Source organism: Capra hircus, chromosome 28 (genome assembly GCF_001704415.2).
Source record: "Capra hircus breed San Clemente chromosome 28, ASM170441v1, whole genome shotgun sequence".
In the NCBI taxonomy this organism is placed as follows: domain Eukaryota; kingdom Metazoa; phylum Chordata; class Mammalia; order Artiodactyla; family Bovidae; genus Capra; species Capra hircus.
In genome coordinates, this window is record NC_030835.1 from 36,847,940 (window position 1) to 36,870,211 (window position 22,272).

Below are 22,272 nucleotides of genomic sequence, written 5' to 3' on the forward strand. Positions count from 1 at the left end.
TAGATATTAAAATTAAAGCGGCTATTTTCACTATAAGCTAAGAAACCTAACAATATAAATCAGGACGTATTTTTTCACTGTGGTGTCTACCTGTCATGGAGTTTTTCAGAATATTTTCAGGTTTATATATTTTTAAATCTAATTTATTTTTATTGAGGTAGCATTGATTTATAACATTATATAGGTTTATGTAATTTTATTCTTTTTTTAATGTGATTGATCAAATATGACTAAATGGAATTTATTTTTTAAATATTTGTATGGCTTCTATAAATAAATTTTAAAATAAAAAATGATTTGTTAGACCACATGTAGTGATTTTATATTTCAAAATTTTGATGATTTAGTATACATATCATGCTCTGTTTATCTTCTTTCCCCACATTAGAACAATTCTGTGTTCTCTCTCTTTTTTTTAAGATACTATTTATATAGCATCAGAAATACCAGTTATCCAGGAATACATCTGATAAATTATATATAGATTTTTCTATAAAATACTATAAAGTGTTGTTGAGAGAAACTAAAGAATACCCAAATAAGGGCAGAACTACATAATTTTCATGTACTGGGAAAAAGTCAATATAATAAATCTATTTTATTCTCCAAATTGATCTGTAAATTCCAATATAATCCCAATCAAACTTTCAATAGCTTTTTCGAATGCCAGCTTTATTGGAATATAGCTTACATGTCAAAGAATTAATCTATTTCATATGTGCGACTTGGTGGTTTTTAATGTAGTCATGCAGAAATGCAGCTGTCACCACAGTCAGTTTTAGAACATTTTCACCCCCTCAAATAGAAACCCGGTGCCCTTAGCCATTACTTCCCTGTCCCTCCCACCCCCCTTGGCCCTCAGCAAACACTGATCTACTTTCTGCCTTTCTCTCTTGAGTTGTGAAGTTTCTATTACTGTACTGTTACATGATTGACTGTGAATGTGGAAGTCATTCAGTCCTGTCCGACTCTTTGCGACCCCATGGCCTGTAGCCCGCCATGCTCCTCTGTCCATGAGGTTTCCCAGGCAAGAATACTGGAGTGGGTTGCCATTCCCTTCTCCAGGGGAACTTCTGACCCAGGGATCAAACCCAGGTCTCCTGCGTTACAGCTGGATTTTTTACTGTCTGAAGCCCATTAAATGATTGAACTCATTCAACTCATAATTGCAGCATTTTTTGCTATGGCAATATTTTTTTAATGCCCTCTTTCTCCCTAGTCACTCACTTTTTGGAATATCTGTAGCAATGCTGGTAGGGACAGTAGAAGTAGAGTGAACATAAAATATTAATGAATAGCCATTTAACAAATAAGACTTCCCAAGACTTAATTGTTTAAACCAGAAAATGGAGAATGATCTTTAGGCTCTTAAATGGGAATTTAACTATGTAAGATTTAATCATTTAAAATGAAATCAAAGCACTGGGTTCAAAGCTGTACAGGAGAAACTTTAGCTTTTTTTATATATCTGTTTCTCATATGTTGAAACACTTCTTGAATACTCTGGAGAAGAGGCAGTTTAAATCCTTGCAATACTTCTGCTTTATTAACAGATATTTAATCTAAGGAATTAAGCAGACTTTTTATTGATACATAATTTATGTATAGGAAATGCACAGTATTTTGTTGGGTAAGTTTTGACAAATCTGTAACCTCTATAACCATCACCCAAATCAATGGTTAGAAATTTCCACCACCCTAGAAAGGTTTGTCATACTCCTTTTCACTCAGCCACTCCCCTTCCCCCACTGAAAGACAGCCACTCTTCTGACTTTTAACATCGCAGTATAGTGTTGCTTGTCCTAGTACTTCCTGTAAATGTAATCATGCGGTATGTACACTTGTGTCTCACAGATGATTAGTCCATGTTGCTTAAATCAGTAGTTCGTTCCTTTTGTTTCTGGTTAGTGCTTTGTTGTATGGATATACCATAGTTTTTTAACCATTCTCCTGTTGTTTAACCATTGGGGTTGTTTTGTTGTTGTTCTTCAGTTGCTAAATCGTGTCTGACCCTTTTGTGACCCCCCATGGACTGTAAAGCCCACCAGTCTCCTCTGTCCATGGGATTTCCCAGGCAAGAATACTGGAATGGGTTACCATTTTCTTCTCCATCTGGGTTGTTTACATTTGACTATTGTGAATAAAGCTGTGGTGAATAGTCTTACAACTGTCTGTGTGTGAATATATTTTCATTTCTCCTGGGTAAATATCCAGGCATATATGATTGCTTGGCTGTAGGGTAGGTGTTTAGCAGTATAAGAAATTGCCAAACTGTTTTTTGAAGTGGTTGTACCGCTTTTCACTCCTACCAGTGGTGTATGAGAATTCTAGTTGGTCTATATCCTCTCTAATATTTGACATTGCCAGTTTTTTTTAGTATTAGCCATTCTAAGTGAATGTGAAGTAGTGTCTCACTACAATTTTAATTTGCATTTCTGTGACAACTGATGATGTTGAGCACTTTTTAGTGTGCTTAATGTCCATTTGTATATCTTCTTTTGTGAATATCTGTTCAAGTTTTGTGTTCATTTTGAAGCTCAGGTTATTTGTTTATAATCCATTTGTTATAATTCTTTATGTATTCTGGATAAAAATCTTTGTTGAATTGCAGATACTTTCTCTGTGGCTTGTCTTTTCATTTCTTTCTTTTTTCCCTGCTGAGCTATGAGGCCTGCAGGATCTTAGTTCCCCACCAGGGGTGGAACCTGTGCTTCCTGTGGTGGAAGCATGGAATCCTAACCACTGGGCCACCAGGACAGTCCCACTTTACATTTCTCAGCAGTGTCTTTAGAAGGGCAGACTTTTTCCCTTTGTGAATAGTGCCTTTTATATCTTGTCTAAGAAATCTTGGTCTTACAAACCCAAAGTTACACAGATATTCTCCAATGTTTTTCCCACTAGGGACTTTTTTGTTACTATTTTTAGATCGTTTAGGTCTGTGATCCATTTTGAATTAATATTTGAATATGGTGTGGGGTAGGAATTCATTTCTGCCCGCCCACTCATTTGTTCCACAACATTTCTTCTTAAAAGTCTGTTCTTTCCCCTACTGAAAAACCTTGCCACCTTGGTTAAAAACCTATTGACCATATATTTATAGTTTATTTTTAGACTCTCTCTTCTACTCTGTTTATCTTCTTTCACTAATACTATATTGTCCTGATTACTGTAACTTTTATAGTAATTCCAGAAATTAAATGGTGTAAGTTCTCTAATTTGTTCTTCTTTTTCAAGAATGTTTGAAGAACATTCTAGATCCTTTGCCTTTCCATGTACATTTTGGAATCAGCTTATTATTTCTGCAAAGTGCCTGTTATGATTTCAGTTGTGATGCTGTTGAATCCAGAAATCAATTTGGAGAGAATGAACATCTTACATGCTAACAATCCTGAGTTTCTCAATCCATGAATATGATATAAATCTCTTTGAATCCTCTCAAATTTCTCCACAGTATTTTGTGATTTTTAGCATTGAGGTCTTATATAATTGGGGGTAAATTTGTTCTAAATAGTTTATTTCTTTTATGACATTATAAATGGCATTTAAAATTTTTATTTTTCTGCTGCTTGCTGCTCATAGAAATACAGCTGATTTTCGTGTGTTGCCCTTGTGCCCTGTGATCTTACTAAATGTATTTGCTTATCTACCTTGCAGTTTTACTGTGCATTCCTTAGGATTTTCTGTGGAAACAATCATGTCAGCTATAAATAATATCACTTCTTTTCAAATTTGTATGCTTTTTATTTCATTTTCTTGTGTTTTTCTTTGGCTTCTAGTACAGAGGTGTAGAAGTGATGGGAGTGGACAGCCTGCCTGTGTTTGGCCTGAGGGAAAGGCATTCAGTATTTCACCATTAAATCTTAAGTTAGCTCTAGATTTTTCCCAGATGCCTTTCATCACAATAAGGAAATTCTTTTATTCCCAGTTTGTTGAGAGTTTGTATCCTGAATGAATGTTGGATTTTGTCAAATACCTTTTCTGTGCCTATTGACACTATCATATTATTTTTTTCTATTAATGTAGGTGGATTACATTTATGGTTTCTAAATGTTGAACTAACTTTGCATTCCTGGAATAAACCCAGTTTGATCTTAGTTTATCATATACAGAAATGTTAATCTGTTTATTCTTAGGGAAAAAATGCTGAAATAGCAAAAATATAATCTTTTTAATGGTTAAAGATAACAGACTGAAAGTTTATACTGAGATCTTTATAAGTTTTTTTGAAAACTTGAAAACTGCCTAGCCTAAAAAAAAACAATTATTTTGATTTTGATTTTGAAACTGATGGCAATTGATTTTGATTTGAAGCTGATGGCAAACCTTGTCTGCTGTAGTTTTGTTGTTCAATCGCTCAGTCATGTGTGACTCTTTGCGACCCCATGGACTGCAGCATGCCAGGCTTCCCTGTCCTTCCCTATCTCCCTGAGTTTGCTCAAACTCATGTCCATTGAGTGGGTGATGCTGTCTAACCATCTCATCCTCTGCCACCTCCTTCTCATTTTGCCTTCAATCTTTTCCAGCATCAGGGTCTTTTTCAAAGAGTTGGCTCTACCATAGTAAGTCAGTCTATCATAGTAAGGAATCTTAATTTTATTCTGAAAATATTAGGGAGGCTTTTAAGTAAGAGAATAAGCAGTGAAAAGTATTCTTCAGATGTGACAAGTCAGTCACTGGTAATATTATTAGCAGGAATTGTTTCTGTTGGAGAATAATGCACATTTTTCAGTTTAGTAAAGGTAATAACAATGAACAAATTTTAAATTACTGCATCTAGTTCTGCAGATTCTGTTTACACAAATGCCAGAATTTATCTGTGTATGATTGGTCTAACAGGGATGAGGGAGCATAGCAAATGCTGACATTCCTACTTCTTGGAGGAGTGGGAGTGTGATCACAGTGGAAATGGGTAGCCACTGGACAGCAGTAGATAATCCATTGCATTATCTCCTTTACACCTGGGCTAGTAGACAGGAGCAGTGAGTATATCAGTTGACTGCTGTGTAACAAACCACAATTCAAAAACTTAGCGGCATTAAAAAATGATTTATTTGCTAATGATTCTGTGAGGTTGGCAGTTCAGGCAGGCTCAGCTGGGATCACCACCTCTGCTCCTTATGGTGTCAGCAGAGATTACATCTGAATGTGCAGTTGGTTGGCAGAAGACTGAGGGCTGCTGGATGAGATTGTTGGCCAGCTGCCTCATTTCTTATCCATGTGGCCTCTCATCTTTCAGAAGGCTAGTCTCAGCTTCTTTCCATGGGTGGAAGCATTCCAAGAGGCTGAGGGGGAGGCTAAAGAAAGTCATATAATCTCACTTCTGCCACATTCTGTTGGTCAAGTCACTTGGCCAGCACAGATTTAAAAGATGAGAACACAGACTCCAGCACTTGATGGGAGGAAATCACTTGTGGCCATGTTTTATCTACCATAGTGTTTTCCCTCTGGCCATGATTATTAGCATCTCTCCCATACTCCCTTCCAGGACTCTCAAAGTAATGTTCCCACATGGCATCCAGTCGGAAGTCCACAAGCTCGTGATATTCATCGGTTCTGTATGCACTCTAGGCTTCCTGGTGCAGGGCTTCAGTAGCAGCTCTTCTTGATTGAGAGACTCGTGAACTAAAAAGACAAATTATCTACCCCTACACACCCTGTACATAGTGATGAGATAGGAACAAGTTAACCACAATACATGCTTGTATTCAACAAGGGAGAGTGAGAGGAGGCACTCGCAGTCACTCATCCAGTGAAATCCAGCTAGGCAGGTGTTCTAACACACCTTTTTCTGTTTTTCAGACAGATCTCTACTTTGGGCATGTAGGCTTATGTGGAAAAACACCTTCAAAATTTTTAGTAATACTCTACTTTTGTGTGGCTAACAGGGTCTACGCAGTCAGTTCAGTTCAGTCACGTATCTGACTGTTTGCAACCCCATGAAGCACAGCACGCCAGGCCTTCCTGTCCGTCACCAACTCCCAGAGTCCACCCAAACCCATGTCTTTTGAGTCGGTGATACCATCCAACCATCTCATCCTCCGTCGTCTCCTTTTCCTCCTGCCCTCAGTCTTTCCCAGCATCAGGGTCTTTTCAAATGAGTTAGCTCTTCACATCAGGTGGCCAAAGTATTGGAGTTTCAGCTTCAACATCAGTCTTTCCAGTGAACACCCAGGACTGATCTCCTTTAGGATGGACTGGTTGGATCTCCTTGCAGTCCAAGGGACTCTCAAGAGTCTTCTCCAACACCACAGTTAAAAACCATCATTTCTTCGCACTCAGCTTTCTTTATAGTCCAACTCTCACATCCATACATGACCTCTGGAAAAACCATAGCCTTGACTAGATGGACCTTTGTTGACAAAGTAACATCTGTTCTTTTGAATATGCTGTCTAGGTTGGTCATAAGTTTCCTTCCAAGGAGTAAGTGTCTTTTAATTTCATGGCTGCAGTCACTATCTGCAGTGATTTTGGAGCCCAGAAAAATTAAGTCACCCACTGTTTCCACTGTTTCCCCCATCTATTTGCCATGATGTGATGGGACTGGATGCCATGATGTTAGTTTTCTGAATGTTGAGCTTTAAGCCAACTTTTTAACTCTTCTCTTTCACTTTTAAGAGGCTCTTTAGTTCTTCTTCACTTTCTGCCATAAGGGTGGTATCATCTGCATATCTGAGGTTATTGATATTTCTCCCAGCAGTCTTGATTCCAGCTTGTGCTTCTTCCAGTCCAGTGTTTCTCATGATGTACTCTGCATGTAAGTTAAATAAGCAGGGTGACAATATACAGCCTTGATGTCCTCCTTTTCCTATTTGGAACCAGTCTGTTGTTCCATGTCCAGTTCTAAGTGTTGCTTCCTGACCTGCATACAGGTTTCTCAAGAGGCAGGTCAAGTGGTCTGGTATTCCCATCTCTTTCAGAATTTTCCACAGTTTCTTGTGATCCACACAGTCAAAGACTTTGGCATAGTCAATAAAGCAGAAATAGATGTTTTTCTGGAACTCTCTTGCTTTTTCCATGATCCAGCAGATGTTGACAATTTGATCTCTGGTTCCTCTGCCTTTTCTGAGACCAGCTTGAACATCTGGAAGTTGACGGTTCACGTATTGCTGAAGCCTGGCTTGGAGAATTTTGAGCATTAGTTTACTAGCGTGTGAGATGAGTGCAATCTCTGGGCCTACTAGGTACCACCTTAAGTCTTTCTGGGGTTGTGACATAATACTCTTAGTATTATAGCCACTTAATAACCCATTTTTGATGGGAGGAGAGAGGGAGAGTGAATTGGGAGCTCGTTGGGCAGACTATAGCCTAGGCGAAATCCTGTTGCCATTGATCTGTTTGTGGGCAGCACACAAGCTAAGAAGAGTTTTGGCATTTTTAAAGCACTGTTAAAAGAAACAAAAATATGGGACACAGGCCATATATGACTTACAAAGCCTAAAATGTTTACATTTTGGCCCTTTACAAAAGAAGTTTGCAATTTCTGGTCTAAATCAAGAAAAACTATTTTTTTTCAAAACACAGTATTTGACATCAGTAGGGGAAACAGTACATGTAATTATCCTGAGATATCAAAAACATTTAACAGAATTCATCTATTCCTGACAAAAACTCTAAAAATAGATTAAGAATAGAGAGTTTCATCTAAAAAGAGTAGAAAAAAAGAAAAAGAATTTATATTTCTTTTTATTAAGGTATAGTAGGACTTCCCTGGTGGCTCAGATGGTAAAGAGCCTGCCTGCAATACAGGAGATCTGGGTTCATTCCCTGGGTCAGGAAAATCCCCTGGAGAAGGGAATGGCAACCCACTCCAGTATTCTTGCCTGGAGAATCCCATGGCCAGAGGAGCCTGGTGGGCTACTAGTACAGTATTACTAGTAGCAAAAAGTCTTTGCTACTTTCAACATGGAGTAGCAAAGAGTTGGACAGGACTGAGCAAGTTTCACATAGTTGATTTACAATGTTGTGTTAATTTCTGCTGTACAGCAAAATGATTCGGTGAATATTCTTTTTCATATTCGTTCCCACTTTGGCTTATCACAGGATATTGAATATAGTTCCCTGTGCTATACACTAGAACCTTGTTGTTTATCCATTCTGTGTATAATAAGTTTTAACCTGCTAACCCCAAACTCCCAATCTATCCCTTCCTCATCCCCCCAACCTCCTTGGCAACCACAAGTCTGTTCTCTATGTCTGTGGGTCTGTTATGTTTTGTAGATAGGTTCATCTGTGTCCTGTTTTAGATTCTCCATGGAAGTGATTATTATATGGTATTTGTCTTTATCCATCTTACCTCACTTAGTATGATAATCTCTTGGTCCACCCATGTTGCTACAAATGGCATTATTTCTCTTTTTTTGGCAGAGTAGTATTCCACTGTATGTGTGTACCACATGTTCTATATCCATTCATCTGTCAGTAGACATTTAGGTTGTTTCCATGACTTGGCTATTGTGAATAGTGCTCATATGAACATAGGAGCACACATATCTTTTTGAATTATAGTTTCATCTGGGTATATGCCCAGGGGTGGGATTGCTGGATCCCATGGCAACTCTATTTTTAGGGTTTTGGAGGAACCTCTGTAGTGTTTTCCATAGTGGCTGCACCAATTTACACTCCCACCAACAATGTAGGAGCATTTTCTCTACCTTCTCGCTAGCGTTTATTTGTAGACTTTTTAAATCATGGCCATTCTAACCAGTGTGAGGTGGTACGTCACTGTAGTTTTGATTTGCAGTTCTCTGATAATTAATGATGATGAACATCTTTTCATGTGCCTACTGGCCATATGTATATCTTCTTTGGAAAAATGTCTGTTTAGGTCTTCTTCCACTTTTCAACTGGATGTTTTTCGTTGTTATCAAGTTGTATAAGCTGTTTGTATGAAAAAAATCAAAATCATTTTTTATAGGCTGTGCAATAGAACCAGCATAAGAATAACTTTATTACTATTCTGTTTGATATCATGTTTTAGAAACATGCAGTAATAAAGTGGAATATGAAAATAGTGACAGCTAAATGTGAGAAAGATGGAGAAATAAAAGTTAATTTTTAAACTGATGTGTACAGAAAAATCCAAAAGATCATCCAGAAAACTGTTCAACAGAATCATAGAATATAAGACAAACATATTGTTTCCTTTAGCTAAAGCTATACAACTAGAACATTTTAAAAAGATTCTGTTTACAGTAGTAATGAAGAAATGTTCACATATGTGTGTATAGATACACATTTAAGAAATCATTATTAAATTCTGATAGAAGAAATGAAGGGCTTAACCAAATAGCACGTATATTTCTGCTGTGTCTGGAACATTAAATTCAGCATGTTAAAATTGAAAGTAATGCCATTAATATAAATTAAAATAACTTCAGTCCAAATTCCTTAACATGTCATCCTGAGATCCTTGAACCCCACTGATCTGGTGCCCATATGCCTGCAGCTTTCTAAACGTCGCCTCTAATTTGGGATCTCAGCTTTTCCTCCCAATAAAATTGCCCTTTCTCTTCCATCCTGCCATCACTACTTTTGGATGGTTAGGATAGGCAATTAATATAAAATAAAATCAAAACAATAGAATTGTGAAAGAGACAGTGCCTGGCACCTGGTAGATACGGAGCATGAGCGTGATTCTTACCACCTGGAAGAGAGTGATCTCACTGTTTGTTATTGCAATGGGGAATTAAAAAAATGTGTGACACGGTCATTTTCCAAGCAGAGGGGAGAACATAAAATTGTAAGTATTAGATGAGGAGTAATGTGGTTTCTGTAGATTGGATAGTTTAGGAATAGCCAGGGAATGGCTCTGTTTGGGTCATATATTGCCTAATTTGGCATAGTGAGCCTTGAGCTGAGTGGGAAGGAAATAGAGAAGTTCCAGGCCACGTGTCTCAGAAGCCAGGGGCAGGAATGCCAGTCTCACAGCAGTGGTGATTTGCCAGTGTACTGTGCAGGAAGATGCACTGAATTCCAAGGACAGCCTGTCTATAGCACTTCTTCACACACCCTTGAGGTTTTGGCAAGCTCTGTTAGAATGTTATTAGTTCCTCTACTAAAGATAAAGATTCAACTTAGAGGGACTAGGCAGGAATGTACCTGTCCAAAATTGGTTTACTTTTTTTTGCAAGATAATGTATCTTTTGCTGGCATCTTAAAAAATGTTGAGATAGGTACCATTTACAAACTCTGCATACAATCGTTATCTAGACATCTGCTGATTCTGAAGTAAAGCTCATAGAAATGGGGCCCTTTGATACAATCTTTACTTTGCATCCAGAATTCAAAATTATTCAGGCAGGTAATGTTTATGAACATCCAGCTGTGTACTAGGCATTAAGTGGGAAAAAGGGAGGTGATTGCTAAGGACTAGGGCCTGAGCCCTGGAATTCATGCTCTGAGAGAGGCCTGCAAAGTATGTTTGGGAAAATCTCCCATCATATTTAGAGATAAATCCAAACCCCTTCATGTGACCCCCCTCCCCAAGGCCACCTTGTGTTGGACACTGTCCACCTGGCTGACCTGCAGCCTTTTCTCTCAGTGCCCTCCCCCTTGCTGTGCTCCAGCCACACTCTCCTGCCTGCCATTCTGTGAAAAAGTCAAATCCATTTCCACCCTTTGTATCTTTCCTATGAGCTCTTTTCCTCCATGTCTTTGCATGGATTCTTCCTTCTCATTGGTTAAGCATCTGCTCAAATGGTCCATCCTGACTAGCCTATTTAAATGTTCCTCATTACATCTTATTTAATTTTCTCCATATCACAGCATTCTGTCTGAAAGTTTCTTATCTGTCACCATTGTTTTCTGTCTCACCTGCTAGAGTGTCAGCTTTGTAAGGATGCAAGTGTTGTCTTCCTTGTTCACCACTACATCCAGAATGTCTGGCACATAGTAGAGGCTCAATAAATATTTGTTGAATGAATGAAAGAGGAAAATGGGCATTCGGACATTAACCATTCAGCAGACTGGTTGCTATACTAAATCAGGGGCGTGAAACCTTACTTGACCTAGGAGCGATTAGAGAAGTCTTCCACAGAGGAACTAAGACCTGAAGGATGAGTTGGTACTTGGCAGATGGAAGGATGGTGAGAGAATTGTAAGAGCAGTGCATGTGAGGAAGACGTTTGAAGGACCACTGATGTTCAGGAAACCTTAATAGTACATGTAGGTAGGGGTTGGCTGTGGTGGTAGGAGTTAAAACTGGACAAGTCAGTAGGAATCATGTCATGAAGGGTCTTCCAGGCCTGAGAAGGGATTTAGATTTTGCTTTTGCAGAATTTTAAGCCTTCTCATAACCAGGATGCTAGAAAGTAATAATCTGAATCCTGTCTCTACTTTCTCATTCCCCTTGACTCTTCAGCCTATTTGTAATCTGATTTGCACCCTCATCACTCCATCAAAACTGTGTTTGTTAAGGTCACCAGTGACCCTGTACTTGCTAAGTGCTTTCCTACCATCATCTTACACAATTAAAGATCAACAACTCTTGACCTGATTAACTTTTCTCTCTTTTCTGAACTGCTCCCTTCCCTTGATATTTCCTGTTCTGCTTCTTTTTGGGGAGAGGTAGCGTCTCAGTCTCCTTTGTAGGCTGCTCTTCAGCACCACCATCTGCAGTTCTTTCAGTGTTGTTCAGAACTCCATTCTGGGAAGTCTGCCCCTCTCCTCCTGCATACTCTCCTAGGAAATTTCACCCATGTCCTTGACCTCTGTCTTTTTCTTAAGTTCCAGTCATGTATATTCAGCTGGTTACTGAAAAGCTGAGTCCATTTGGAGATCCAACAGACATCTCAAACTTAGTATATCTAAAAAGTGAATCCATCATCTTTTCCCCAACCTAACACCACTGCTAAATGTCCTGTCTTGATGACTGTGTTATCACTCGTTACTTAGTGCCCTAAATCAGAAACTTTCAAGTTCTTTTGGATCTTCTTCCCCACCCCCTATATGCCCCATAGATAATCAGCTGTAAGTCATTTCATTTCTCCCTTACGGTTTCTCAAATATGTCTCCTCCTTTTCAATTTTACTGTCTGAGGCTTCAGGTAATTACTATCTCTCATCTGTATTACCATTTCCCTGCCTCTAACACTGATTAGTCCCTTCCCCTCCCACCAGTTCTGTTGTCTGTATAGTGGCAAATCTGATTATGTCACCCTGACCCACTCTGACCCCCTCCCCACAGATTGATACGAGGAATTTACACTTGATTTGTCATTAATTCCTTGACCACCCATGTCCCAAGTTTCCCAGGTGTAGCATTTCCGCACCTCTGATAATGATTGCTCCTTTTTCTGAGCTCCTAAACTGAATGCCTGCGCCACACCTGGGTATGTACACATGCTGCGTGCCTTCTGCTCTTTAACTGTTTTGTGTGTATGTGTTCCATGGACCAAATGAGGGGACCTTCTCCAGGGCTTGGACCATATCCTCCAGAAAGGGTAAGACAGTAAATGCTGTGGATGGACCTAGTGTGCAGTCAATAAATATTTATCGGATGACCTTCACTAATAAGTCTGTCTCTCTTTACATATACTATTGTATTAACAATGTCCATTTCTCTTTTTGAAAATTGTGTTTTCTGAGTTTTAAATTTAACTGCATGAAGCCTTTTTGTTTTTCTGGTAATTTTTGTTACTGGTTTGCTAATTAATAGGGCTTAACTTTTCATTTGCACCTAGCAAATTTATCTTTTTGTAGGTGAGGAATTCTTACAATGTGCATGGTGGTATAACAGCTACTTTCGGAAAAAGCAGCAAGAATGTGCTAAATACCGTCAAATACTCTTATACTCTTCTGTCCTTGGGAAGGTTTATAAATTGAAAAGTATCACAGATTTAATTGGATTTAAGATAGGTTAATTTGATTCTTCCTCCTCAAGAAACGGGATTTTTTTTCAACTTTAAGTTAAGGTATTAGGAATAACTGTGTTTCATGACCTCGGAGCATGAAGAATTCTTTTATTTCTAATACAGGCATTGACATGCAGAGAAGAACTCCTTACCCTTCTTCTGTCACTCCTTCCATTGGTATGGAAGATACCTGTTCAAGAAGAAAAGGCAACAGGTATTTTCTTTTCTTTGTCATATCACTTGTGTTATCAAAATTCTACTGGGGAAAAACTTGCATTGAAAGGTTACTTCTGCTGTGATGGTTGATGGCAGCTCAAAATCAAAGCAGTATATATTAGTATATTTAATATGAAAAATTCTTTCGGCAAATACATTTTCATTTCTTCTAGTAGTATAAAAATGATAGCGAATTCCTTGAACATAATGATGATTAGAAAATAGATGAAGAAGCAGAACACTTAGCAAAAGGAGTAAATCTGTATGTGCAGCCTAACAGTTAAAAATGGAGAGTGAAAAGTTTGAAGACATTAAAGATTCTCTGCTTATTTTAAAGACTGCTTTCCATTACCGGTACTCTATCAATGACGTTTGCAGTTTAGGTTTTCTAATGCTGCTTTTAAAGGATAAATTTGAAGTAATGTTTTGTGTTAGAACTAGACAGGATTATTACACTGAAGGTCAACATATTTTTAATTTCTGATTCAGAAAAAAATATATATATCATATTAAGTACATGAAACTTAGTTTAAATGTTTCAGTAGAGGGATTAACAGTTTTCCCTCTGGCCATTTCTGGAATATGCATATTGTGAAATGTTTAAGGATCTCTCAGGTTGAAAAAAAAAATCTCTTGAATTTAATGCCACATATGCATTTTTAATGTATTTTTGATATGGAGCTCTCTTTTAAGGGATTTATCTAAGGTCTTGTAATAATATTTTCCTGCTTATTTTGTTGATTCACTGACTCTGCTCTTATTTTCTTCTGAATTTATGAACTCACAAATTGTTAATCACTTAAGAACTCTAATTTGTATTCTTTTGGTGAAGTTGTCTTCATTGCCTGCATCTTTTGCATATGTGGAATTTGTCAGACTCCTTTTAATCCTCTCTCCCTTAAAGCACAAGTCTTTTATTTAGATTTTTATTTATTCATCCTAAATTATAACTGTACCTTTTGTATTATTGCAAAGGAAAAAGCCCAGTGTCATTATCTTTTTAATTAGTATGGAAAATTTTTCTTTTCTCTAAGATACAGGTCTTGAGTGATGACCGCACAGCAGCCCTAGGTTTTAGGCACTGAGGGTGAAACAGCAATATTTGCACTTGTACCAAGTTCCTTGCATAGCACATGCAGTAAATACTGTGAATGAATAACTCTTTTAACCCCAGTCTTGGAGAACATTTGTATCTATTGTATGATTTTGAAATAATTTGGGGAGATCTTAAGGTTATATCAGAGCTATAAACTAAACACTGTTTTGAGGATATAGTATACCTCTGTGTCTTAATTAATGGTGTTATTAGAGGAGATTTGTAAAGTGGTAAGAATAGTAATGCTAAATACCAGCATTGCTTTCCTAACTCTGTTCTCCCTGTTTTCAAAATCAATTTGTGTTCTTTGATTCAGGGCCACTTGGTATTTAATATAAGCAGGATAAGGAAGTGAAGTGATGTGGGGAGGAAGGGGAGTAGAGACATACCAAAAAGCTAAAAGAAGTCGGCCCCATAATAAAAATATACTGAGGACAAACTCCTAAAGTAAAGAAGTAAGAGGATAATCACCTATGCATGTTGAGTTTTTAAACATATTAAGGTATTCTAAATTTTCTTTCTTCATTTTGTCAGACTTTAATCTACCATTCTCAGCTGGTATAATCCTGACCAAAGAAAAGAACTCAAGTTCTCAAAGATCTACTCAGGAAAAATTATATTTAGAAGGAAGTGCTCCGGCTGGTCAGGTTTCTGCAAAAGTAAATGTTTTTAGAAAAAGCAGGCGGCAACGTAAAACTACCCACCGTTATTCTGTAAGAGATGCAAGAAAGACACAGCTCTCCACCTCAGATTCAGAAGCCAATTCAGATGACAAAAGTATAGTAATGACTAAATACAGAAGGTCCCATGTGCTGCAGCATTTTGTTAAACAGTCTCCTAAAGAAGACCACCTTACAGCTAAGCTTAACCACTTATCAACCAAAGAGCAGACTCCTCCTGACACCATGGCTTTGGAAAATTCCAGAGAAATGATTCCAAGAGAGGAGTCAAACACTGACATTTTAAGTGAGCCAGCTGCCTTGTCTACCATCAGTCACATGAACAATTCTCCATTTGACTTATGTCATGTTTTGTTATCTTTATTAGAGAAAGTTTGTAAGTTTGACATTACCTTGAATCATAATTCTGCTCTCGCAGCCAGTGTAGTGCCCACACTGACTGAATTCCTAGCGGGTTTTGGGGACTGCTGTAATCTCAGTGACAATTTGGAGGGTCAGATGGTTTCTGCAGGTTGGACTGAAGAACCAGTGGCTTTGATTCAGCGGATGCTTTTCCGAACAGTACTGCATCTGATGTCAGTAGATATTAGTACGGCAGAGGTGATGCCAGAAAATCTCAGAAAAAATTTAACAGAATTGCTTAGAGCAGCTTTAAAAATTAGAACTTGCCTAGAAAAGCAACCTGACCCTTTTGCCCCAAGACAGAAGAAAACACTACAAGAGGGTCAGGAAGATTTTGTGTTTTCCAAGTATCGTCATAGAGTGCTTCTTTTACCTGAGCTGCTGGAGGGAGTTCTGCAGATCCTGATCTGTTGTCTTCAAAGTGCAGCTTCAAATCCGTTCTTCTTCAGTCAAGCCATGGATCTGGTCCAAGAATTCATTCAGCATCACGGATTTCATTTATTTGAAACAGCAGTTCTTCAAATGGAATGGCTGGTTGTAAGGGATGGGGTTCCTCCCGAGGCCTCAGGACATTTGAAAGCCCTCATCAGTAATGTCATGAAAATAATGAGCACTGTCAAAAAAGTGAAGTCAGAGCAGCTGCATCATTCAATGTGTACAAGAAAAAGGCACAGACGTTGCGAATATTCCCACTTCATGCATCACCACAGAGACCTCTCAGGTCTGTTGGTCTCGGCTTTTAAAAACCAGGTTTCCAAGAACCCATTTGAAGAGACGGCAGATGGAGACGTGTATTACCCTGAGCGGTGCTGTTGCATTGCTGTGTGTTCCCACCAGTGCTTACGCTTACTGCAGCAGGCTTCCTTGAGCAGCACGTGTGTCCAGATCCTCTCAGGGGTTCAGAACATCGGCATATGCTGTTGTATGGATCCCAAATCTGTGATTGTTCCTCTCCTCCATGCTTTTAAATTGCCAGCACTGAAAAGCTGTCAGCAGCATATACTGAATATTCTTCACAAACTCATTTTGGACCAGTTAGGAGGAGCTGAGATACCACAGAAAACTAAAAAAGCAGCTTGCAACATCTGTACTGTTGACTCAGATCAACTAGCCAAATTAGAGGAGACCCTGCAGGGAAACTCTTACAATGCTGAACCTTCCTCAGGTTTATCTAGTCCATCCTACAGATTTCAAGGCATCCTGCCCAGCAGTGGATCAGAAGACTTGTTGTGGAAATGGGATGCCTTAGAGGCTTATCAGAATTTTGTTTTCGAAGAGGACAGATTACAGAGTGTACAGATTGCAAATCACATTTGCAGTTTGATCCAGAAAGGCAATGTTGTTGTTCAGTGGAAACTGTATAACTGCATATTTAATCCTGTGCTGCAAAGAGGAGTTGAATTAGCACATCATTGTCAACAGCTTAGCATTACTTCAGCTCAGACTCATGTATGTAGCCATCATAACCAGTGTTTGCCCCAGGAAGTACTTCAGATTTATTTAAAAACTCTGCCTACCCTGCTTAAATCAAGGTTTGTTATATATGTGTGTAGATATTTTTTCTCATTGTTGAAAAATCATATTCAAAGATGTTTGAATATCTTTATTATTTATTTTTCCTAGGATTTAATTTTAGTTTAACAACGAAAAAAGTTCCCATCCGATGTCAGATTTTTTTTAACATTTATTTATTTGTTTGTTTTACTGGGGTGTTTATAGGGAAGAGGACAGAGCCATTGATTTTAATTTCTCTGAAAAAAAAGTAAAGTTTTAAATATATATATATGAGAAAAAATGGATAAGATGCAGATACCCAACAGCAGGGGCAAAGTTAAATTAATTAAATTATATTTACTGGATGTAATATTATTAGCCAAAAATAATGTTAGCTAGGATCTATTGGGACATGAGAAAATGCGTATAATATTTTATCAGTAACATACAAAAAGTAAAAAAATATTTCATTTATTTACTATGAAAAAATATACGTAGTACATAAAGTGTGTATGTGCATGATAATTATCAAAATAGTGAAATTAATGGAATTATTATTTTCTGAATACCATATTTACATTTATTACCTGTATGTAGAAAAACTAGAAAATACAGGTAAGCAAAATGAAGAAAATTAAGATACTTAGAATCTCACCAGTGAGTTTTGCAGATTTTGTGATTGTCAGCTCTCATACTTAAAAAATAATTTTATAAATGAAGCTTGCTTCTGATAGGTAGTTGGCCTTTGAAATTAATGCATATACCATTTTTAAAACTTACAGTAAAGTATAACATATCTGTGATCATTATTTTCACAACCATTAAAAAAAAAAATCCTGACATTCTGACATTGTTTAAATAGAACTGTCTTTGATCTGAAAGTTTTATTACTCTGTGGCATATTTGTGGACAGCCTGGATCTTTGCTGAGCTGATTTATACTAAAATTATTACTCAGATTCCAGTGATCCAGACTTGTGAGTTTTACCTGAGACAGAGCTGAAAAACTTCAGATCTGTAGTTTGGTTCTTTCCCTTGATGACATACAGATTTAAAATAAACAAAAGTCCTGAGTGAACCACCAAGTAGCCAAATGAATGGACCCGCAAAGGCCTCCCTGCTTTCAGAGTGTCCGTCTCAAATATGGAGGTGATTGTGGCATGGAGAATTTATACAGAGAAATTTGCCATTTGGGGAAAAATATTCTTCCCTGAATTGCTTCATTTCACTTGAGAGGCATGTAATCTGTTCTTTTCAAATGCTGCTGGAATTATATATGCAGTGTTTGCAGAAGGGTGTAAAAGTAGTTAGAAAGCAACTTGAAATTCTGGTCATAGCTAACTAAGGACTTCAGCCAGATAATTGATAAAGTTGAAATAGGTAGTGTTTAGTATATGCAGCAATGACATGTTTAAATAGTGTATGAATGATGTGCCTGTACGTAAATCTTCTGTACTTTTTTTCTCTCACAGGGTAATAAGAGATTTGTTTTTAAGTTGTAATGGAGTAAACCAAATAATTGAACTTAATTACTTAGATGGTATCCGAAATCACTCACTAAAAGCATTTGAAACTCTGATAATCAGCCTAGGGGAACAACAGAAAGATTCTTCAATTCCAGGTATTGACGGGATAGACCTTGAACAGAAGGAGTTGTCATCTTTAAATGTCGGTACTTTGTATAACCAGCAAGCTTATTCAGATTCTCAGAGTCTTAGTAAATTTTATGCCCGGCTCAAAGATGCTTATCCAAAGAAACGAAAGTCTGTGGTGCAGGATGTTCATATCAACACAATTAACCTCTTCCTCTGTGTGGCGTTCTTGTGTGTAAGTAAAGAGGCAGAATCTGACAGAGAATTAGCCAATGATTCAGAGGATACTTCTGGCTATGACAGTACAGCGAGCGAGCCTTTGCAACACATGCTGCCGTGTTTCTCTCTCGAGAGCCTCGTCCTGCCCTCTCCCAAACACATGCACCAAGCAGCTGACATTTGGTCCATGTGTCGTTGGATCTACATGTTAAGTCCCATTTTCCAGAAACAGTTTTATAGGCTTGGTGGTTTCCAAGTATGCCATAAATTAATATTTATGGTAATACAGGAACTGTTCAGAAATCCTGAAGAGGAGCAAGGGAGAAGGGAAGGAGATAGAAACATGGATGAAAATCAAGATTTAAACAGAATTTCTCAACCTGAGATCACTGTGAAAGAAGATTTATTATCTTTGACTGTAAAAAGTGACCCCACACCAGCAGAACTGAGTAGTCTGAAAAAGAGTGCTGACAGTTTAGGTAAATTAGAGTCAGAGCATCTTTCTTCCATAAATGTGGAACAAATTCCAGCTGTGGAAGCTGTTCCAAAGGAAACAAAAGTCTGTATGAGTCGAGAAAGGGAAACCTCACTTCAGGGCATACGACTTTTGGAAGCCCTTCTGGCCATTTGTCTTCATGGCACCAGAGCTTGTCAGCAAAAGATGGAGTTGGAGTTACCCAATCAGGTAAGAACTTATCTTTCATCTAACTATTGTGTAATGTAAATTTTTTTTAAGTTGTAATGTAATGCTATTGTCATTTTGTTTTTCCAAAGATTCTGAGTTTTGAGGTGCTCCTGTATGCTTAGCACAGTACCAGGTACTGTGGTGGACACAGAGGAGTACATGACCCTGTTCTTGCCCTCTAGAAGCTTAGGGTTTAGTTTGGAATACAGAACCCATGTGACAAAATCTACCAACCCTAAAAGGCATTAAATACACATTAAATGTCAGATGTCAGATGAGTAATAATGGGTAAGTAAGAGGACTCTTGAGAGTCCCTTGGACTGCAAGGAGATCCAACCAGTCCATTCTGAAGGAGATCAGCCCTGGGTGTTCTTTGGAAGGAATGATGCTAAAGCTGAAACTCCAGTACTTTGGCTACCTCATGTGAAGAGTTGACTCATTGGAAAAGACTTTGATGCTGGGAGGGATTGGGGGTAGGAGGAGAAGGGGACGACTGAGGATGAGATGGCTGGATGGCATCACAGACTCGATGAACGTGAATCTGAGTGAACTCCGGGAGTTGGTGATGGACAGGGAAGCCTGGCGTGCTGCAATTCATGGGGTCGCAAAGAGTCGGGCATGACTGAGCGACTGAACTGAAGTGTTAGTCGCTCAGTCATGCCCGACTCTTTGTGACCCCATGGACTGCAGCCCATAGGCTCCTCTGTCCATGAGATCTTCCAGACAGGGATACTGGAGTGGGTTGCCATTTCCTTCCCCAGCTATTGTATTTCAACGACCACACTCGACAGTCTTGGTGTGGTTCTGTTTGGTGCCCTGCCCATATCCCTTGCCAAGCTGATCCACCCGTGCACCATCTGCTGCAGACTCCCATCTGCACCCATCTCCCAAGGTGTGGGGTGCTGAGCCAGTGACTGATGGGTATGGCTCTGGGAGTGGGGACAGTCTCTGTGGTGCAGTTCAGGCTCCAGAGCTTCCCATGGAATTAGGCTGGGGTGACACATTTATTCTGAAACCATATCTTTGCCTGGATTCTTCCCCCAGCATATTCTGCCTTCCTCATGCTTTACAAATTTCCCCTGAGAGCACATCTCAGCCAAAAAGGAATGCTTAGTTTTAGGCCCTGCTTCTAAGGAGATTTCAAATATGGTAGATCCCTTCTTTTTTTCCTGCGTGCTAAGTCACTTCAGTCACGTCCAACTCTTTGTGACCCCCATGGACTGTATAGCCAACCAGGCTCTTCTGTCTGTGGGATTTTCCAGGCAACAGTACTGGAGTGGGTTGCCATTTCCTACTCCATCATATCTTGTCTGTGTGTATCTGTGTCTCCCACTGGACAGAGTTAAGGGAGAAGTCAGTTTCCTATCCATCCTTATGGCTTCATCCCTTAACAGAAGAACAAGCAGGGAGAGTTCCATTCCAGGACAGATAGGAAGGAGTAAAGAAGGGAGGAAGGGAAAAGAATTAGAATACAAGTGCTGCTTAGAGTCTTAAGCAATCACTAAGAAAAGGAATTAGTAAAATCTAGAAATGGTTAATGAAAACCTTGAGTTTCAACTAATCATTTTTTCCCTGATACAATTAATTTATGGTACATTCAAATTCAAAAGCAAATAAGATGAGTAAAGCATTGGATGAATTAAAATATTAATTATTCTTAATTGTAACAGGAGGATATTTGTATAAGCACTGGATATTTATATAGTCATTTTAATTTCATATCAACTGCAAATAAATGGACTAGCTTTTCCTTAATGTAAATATTAATTTATCATTTGTTTTCTCACTTTATTTTTTTTCTTAAAGCATGTTGATATTCTTAGTTTCTTTGCTTTTACCTTAGAACTTGTCTGTGGAAACTATATTGCTTGAAATGAGGGATCATCTTTCCAAGTCAAAGGTGATGGAAACAGAATTAGCAAAGCCTTTAATTGATGCCCTGCTTCGAGTTGCACTGGGGAATCATTCAGCAGATTTTGAGCACGATGATGCTATGACTGAGAAGGTATGAGTAACATACAGTTGTGTTGTTATTGTTTGGGTGTGACTGGCAGAGGCAGAAGTGTGTGGGTTCAGAGTGTGACACTGTGATGTGGTTAGAACATACGGGCCAGGATTTGGTCAGGTGAGTTCAGTGGGTTCTGTCTCCATCCTCTGGGATGGATTGTATTTACATCTCATAAAACACAGGAGAGCAGTGTGACATGCTTTTCTTCATCTAATCTAGAAATTTACCGAGAATTGCTTCCAGTAAGATGGAAGTATTATTTGATGTCTCATATATAACTGATAGTTTATTAAGTAATAATGCAGGGATAGTGATGACTCAGCTGTCCTCTTTGTCTTATTTGATTCTATAGTGATATGGTTAATATTTACAGAACTCCCTTCTCACTTTAATTTTAAATCATTCAACATAAAAATGACTGGTCCTTGCATAGAAAGAAGTCATAGTTTTTTAGTTGTTCATGTTAACTTCATTTTCTAAAAGAACTGTTTTAATTTTTTCCATGAAACAGATATATACATACATTGTTAATTTACTTCTCCTTTCATGTTTCTTTTACCTTTGTTCACCTTTATCTTTGTGTAACTTCTTTTTCAATTCCTTGGTCTAGACATATTGGCATTTTATAATCTTCTGCCATAATAGTTTACATTACTGTTTGTCATATGATGTAAAAACTTACTAAAATAGCTACTAATGTCATAATCATATTACTGAATCAGTTGGTTAACTGGAAAATGTTAAAATACCTACCTAAAATGTCAGAATACCTATGTAGATTAAAATATCTACCTACCTATTAAAAAAATTATTCTTCTTTTTAAAATGTTGCAATGATTAAGTACTCTGAGCTTCTTTAAGTGTGTTTTTTTTAAGTGAAGATATTATTAGCATTTTTATAAGAAAAGGAAAATTTCATGCCACATGATACTGCGCAGGGAGTTAATGCTGGAACTCTGATTTCAGAGATGCTTATATGTAGACAATCACATTCTGAAATCTTAAAATCAGTTTCTTTGAAAATTTTTCAT

At 38.1% G+C, this 22,272-nt stretch overlaps 1 protein-coding gene across 5 annotated transcripts in view; it reads left to right on the forward strand.

Moving 5' to 3' along the window:
• Positions 1 to 22,272, forward strand: part of LYST (lysosomal trafficking regulator) — a 165,134-nt gene that overhangs the window by 29,838 nt on the left and 113,024 nt on the right. For all 5 annotated transcript variants that reach the window (XM_018042448.1, XM_018042451.1, XM_018042450.1 and 2 more), the window contains 4 exons: positions 12,974 to 13,064; positions 14,697 to 16,776; positions 18,210 to 19,233; positions 21,077 to 21,238. In XM_018042448.1, coding sequence (XP_017897937.1) covers positions 12,974 to 13,064; positions 14,697 to 16,776; positions 18,210 to 19,233; positions 21,077 to 21,238 — 3,357 coding nt within the window. The remainder of the gene's footprint in view (positions 1 to 12,973; positions 13,065 to 14,696; positions 16,777 to 18,209; positions 19,234 to 21,076; positions 21,239 to 22,272) is intronic.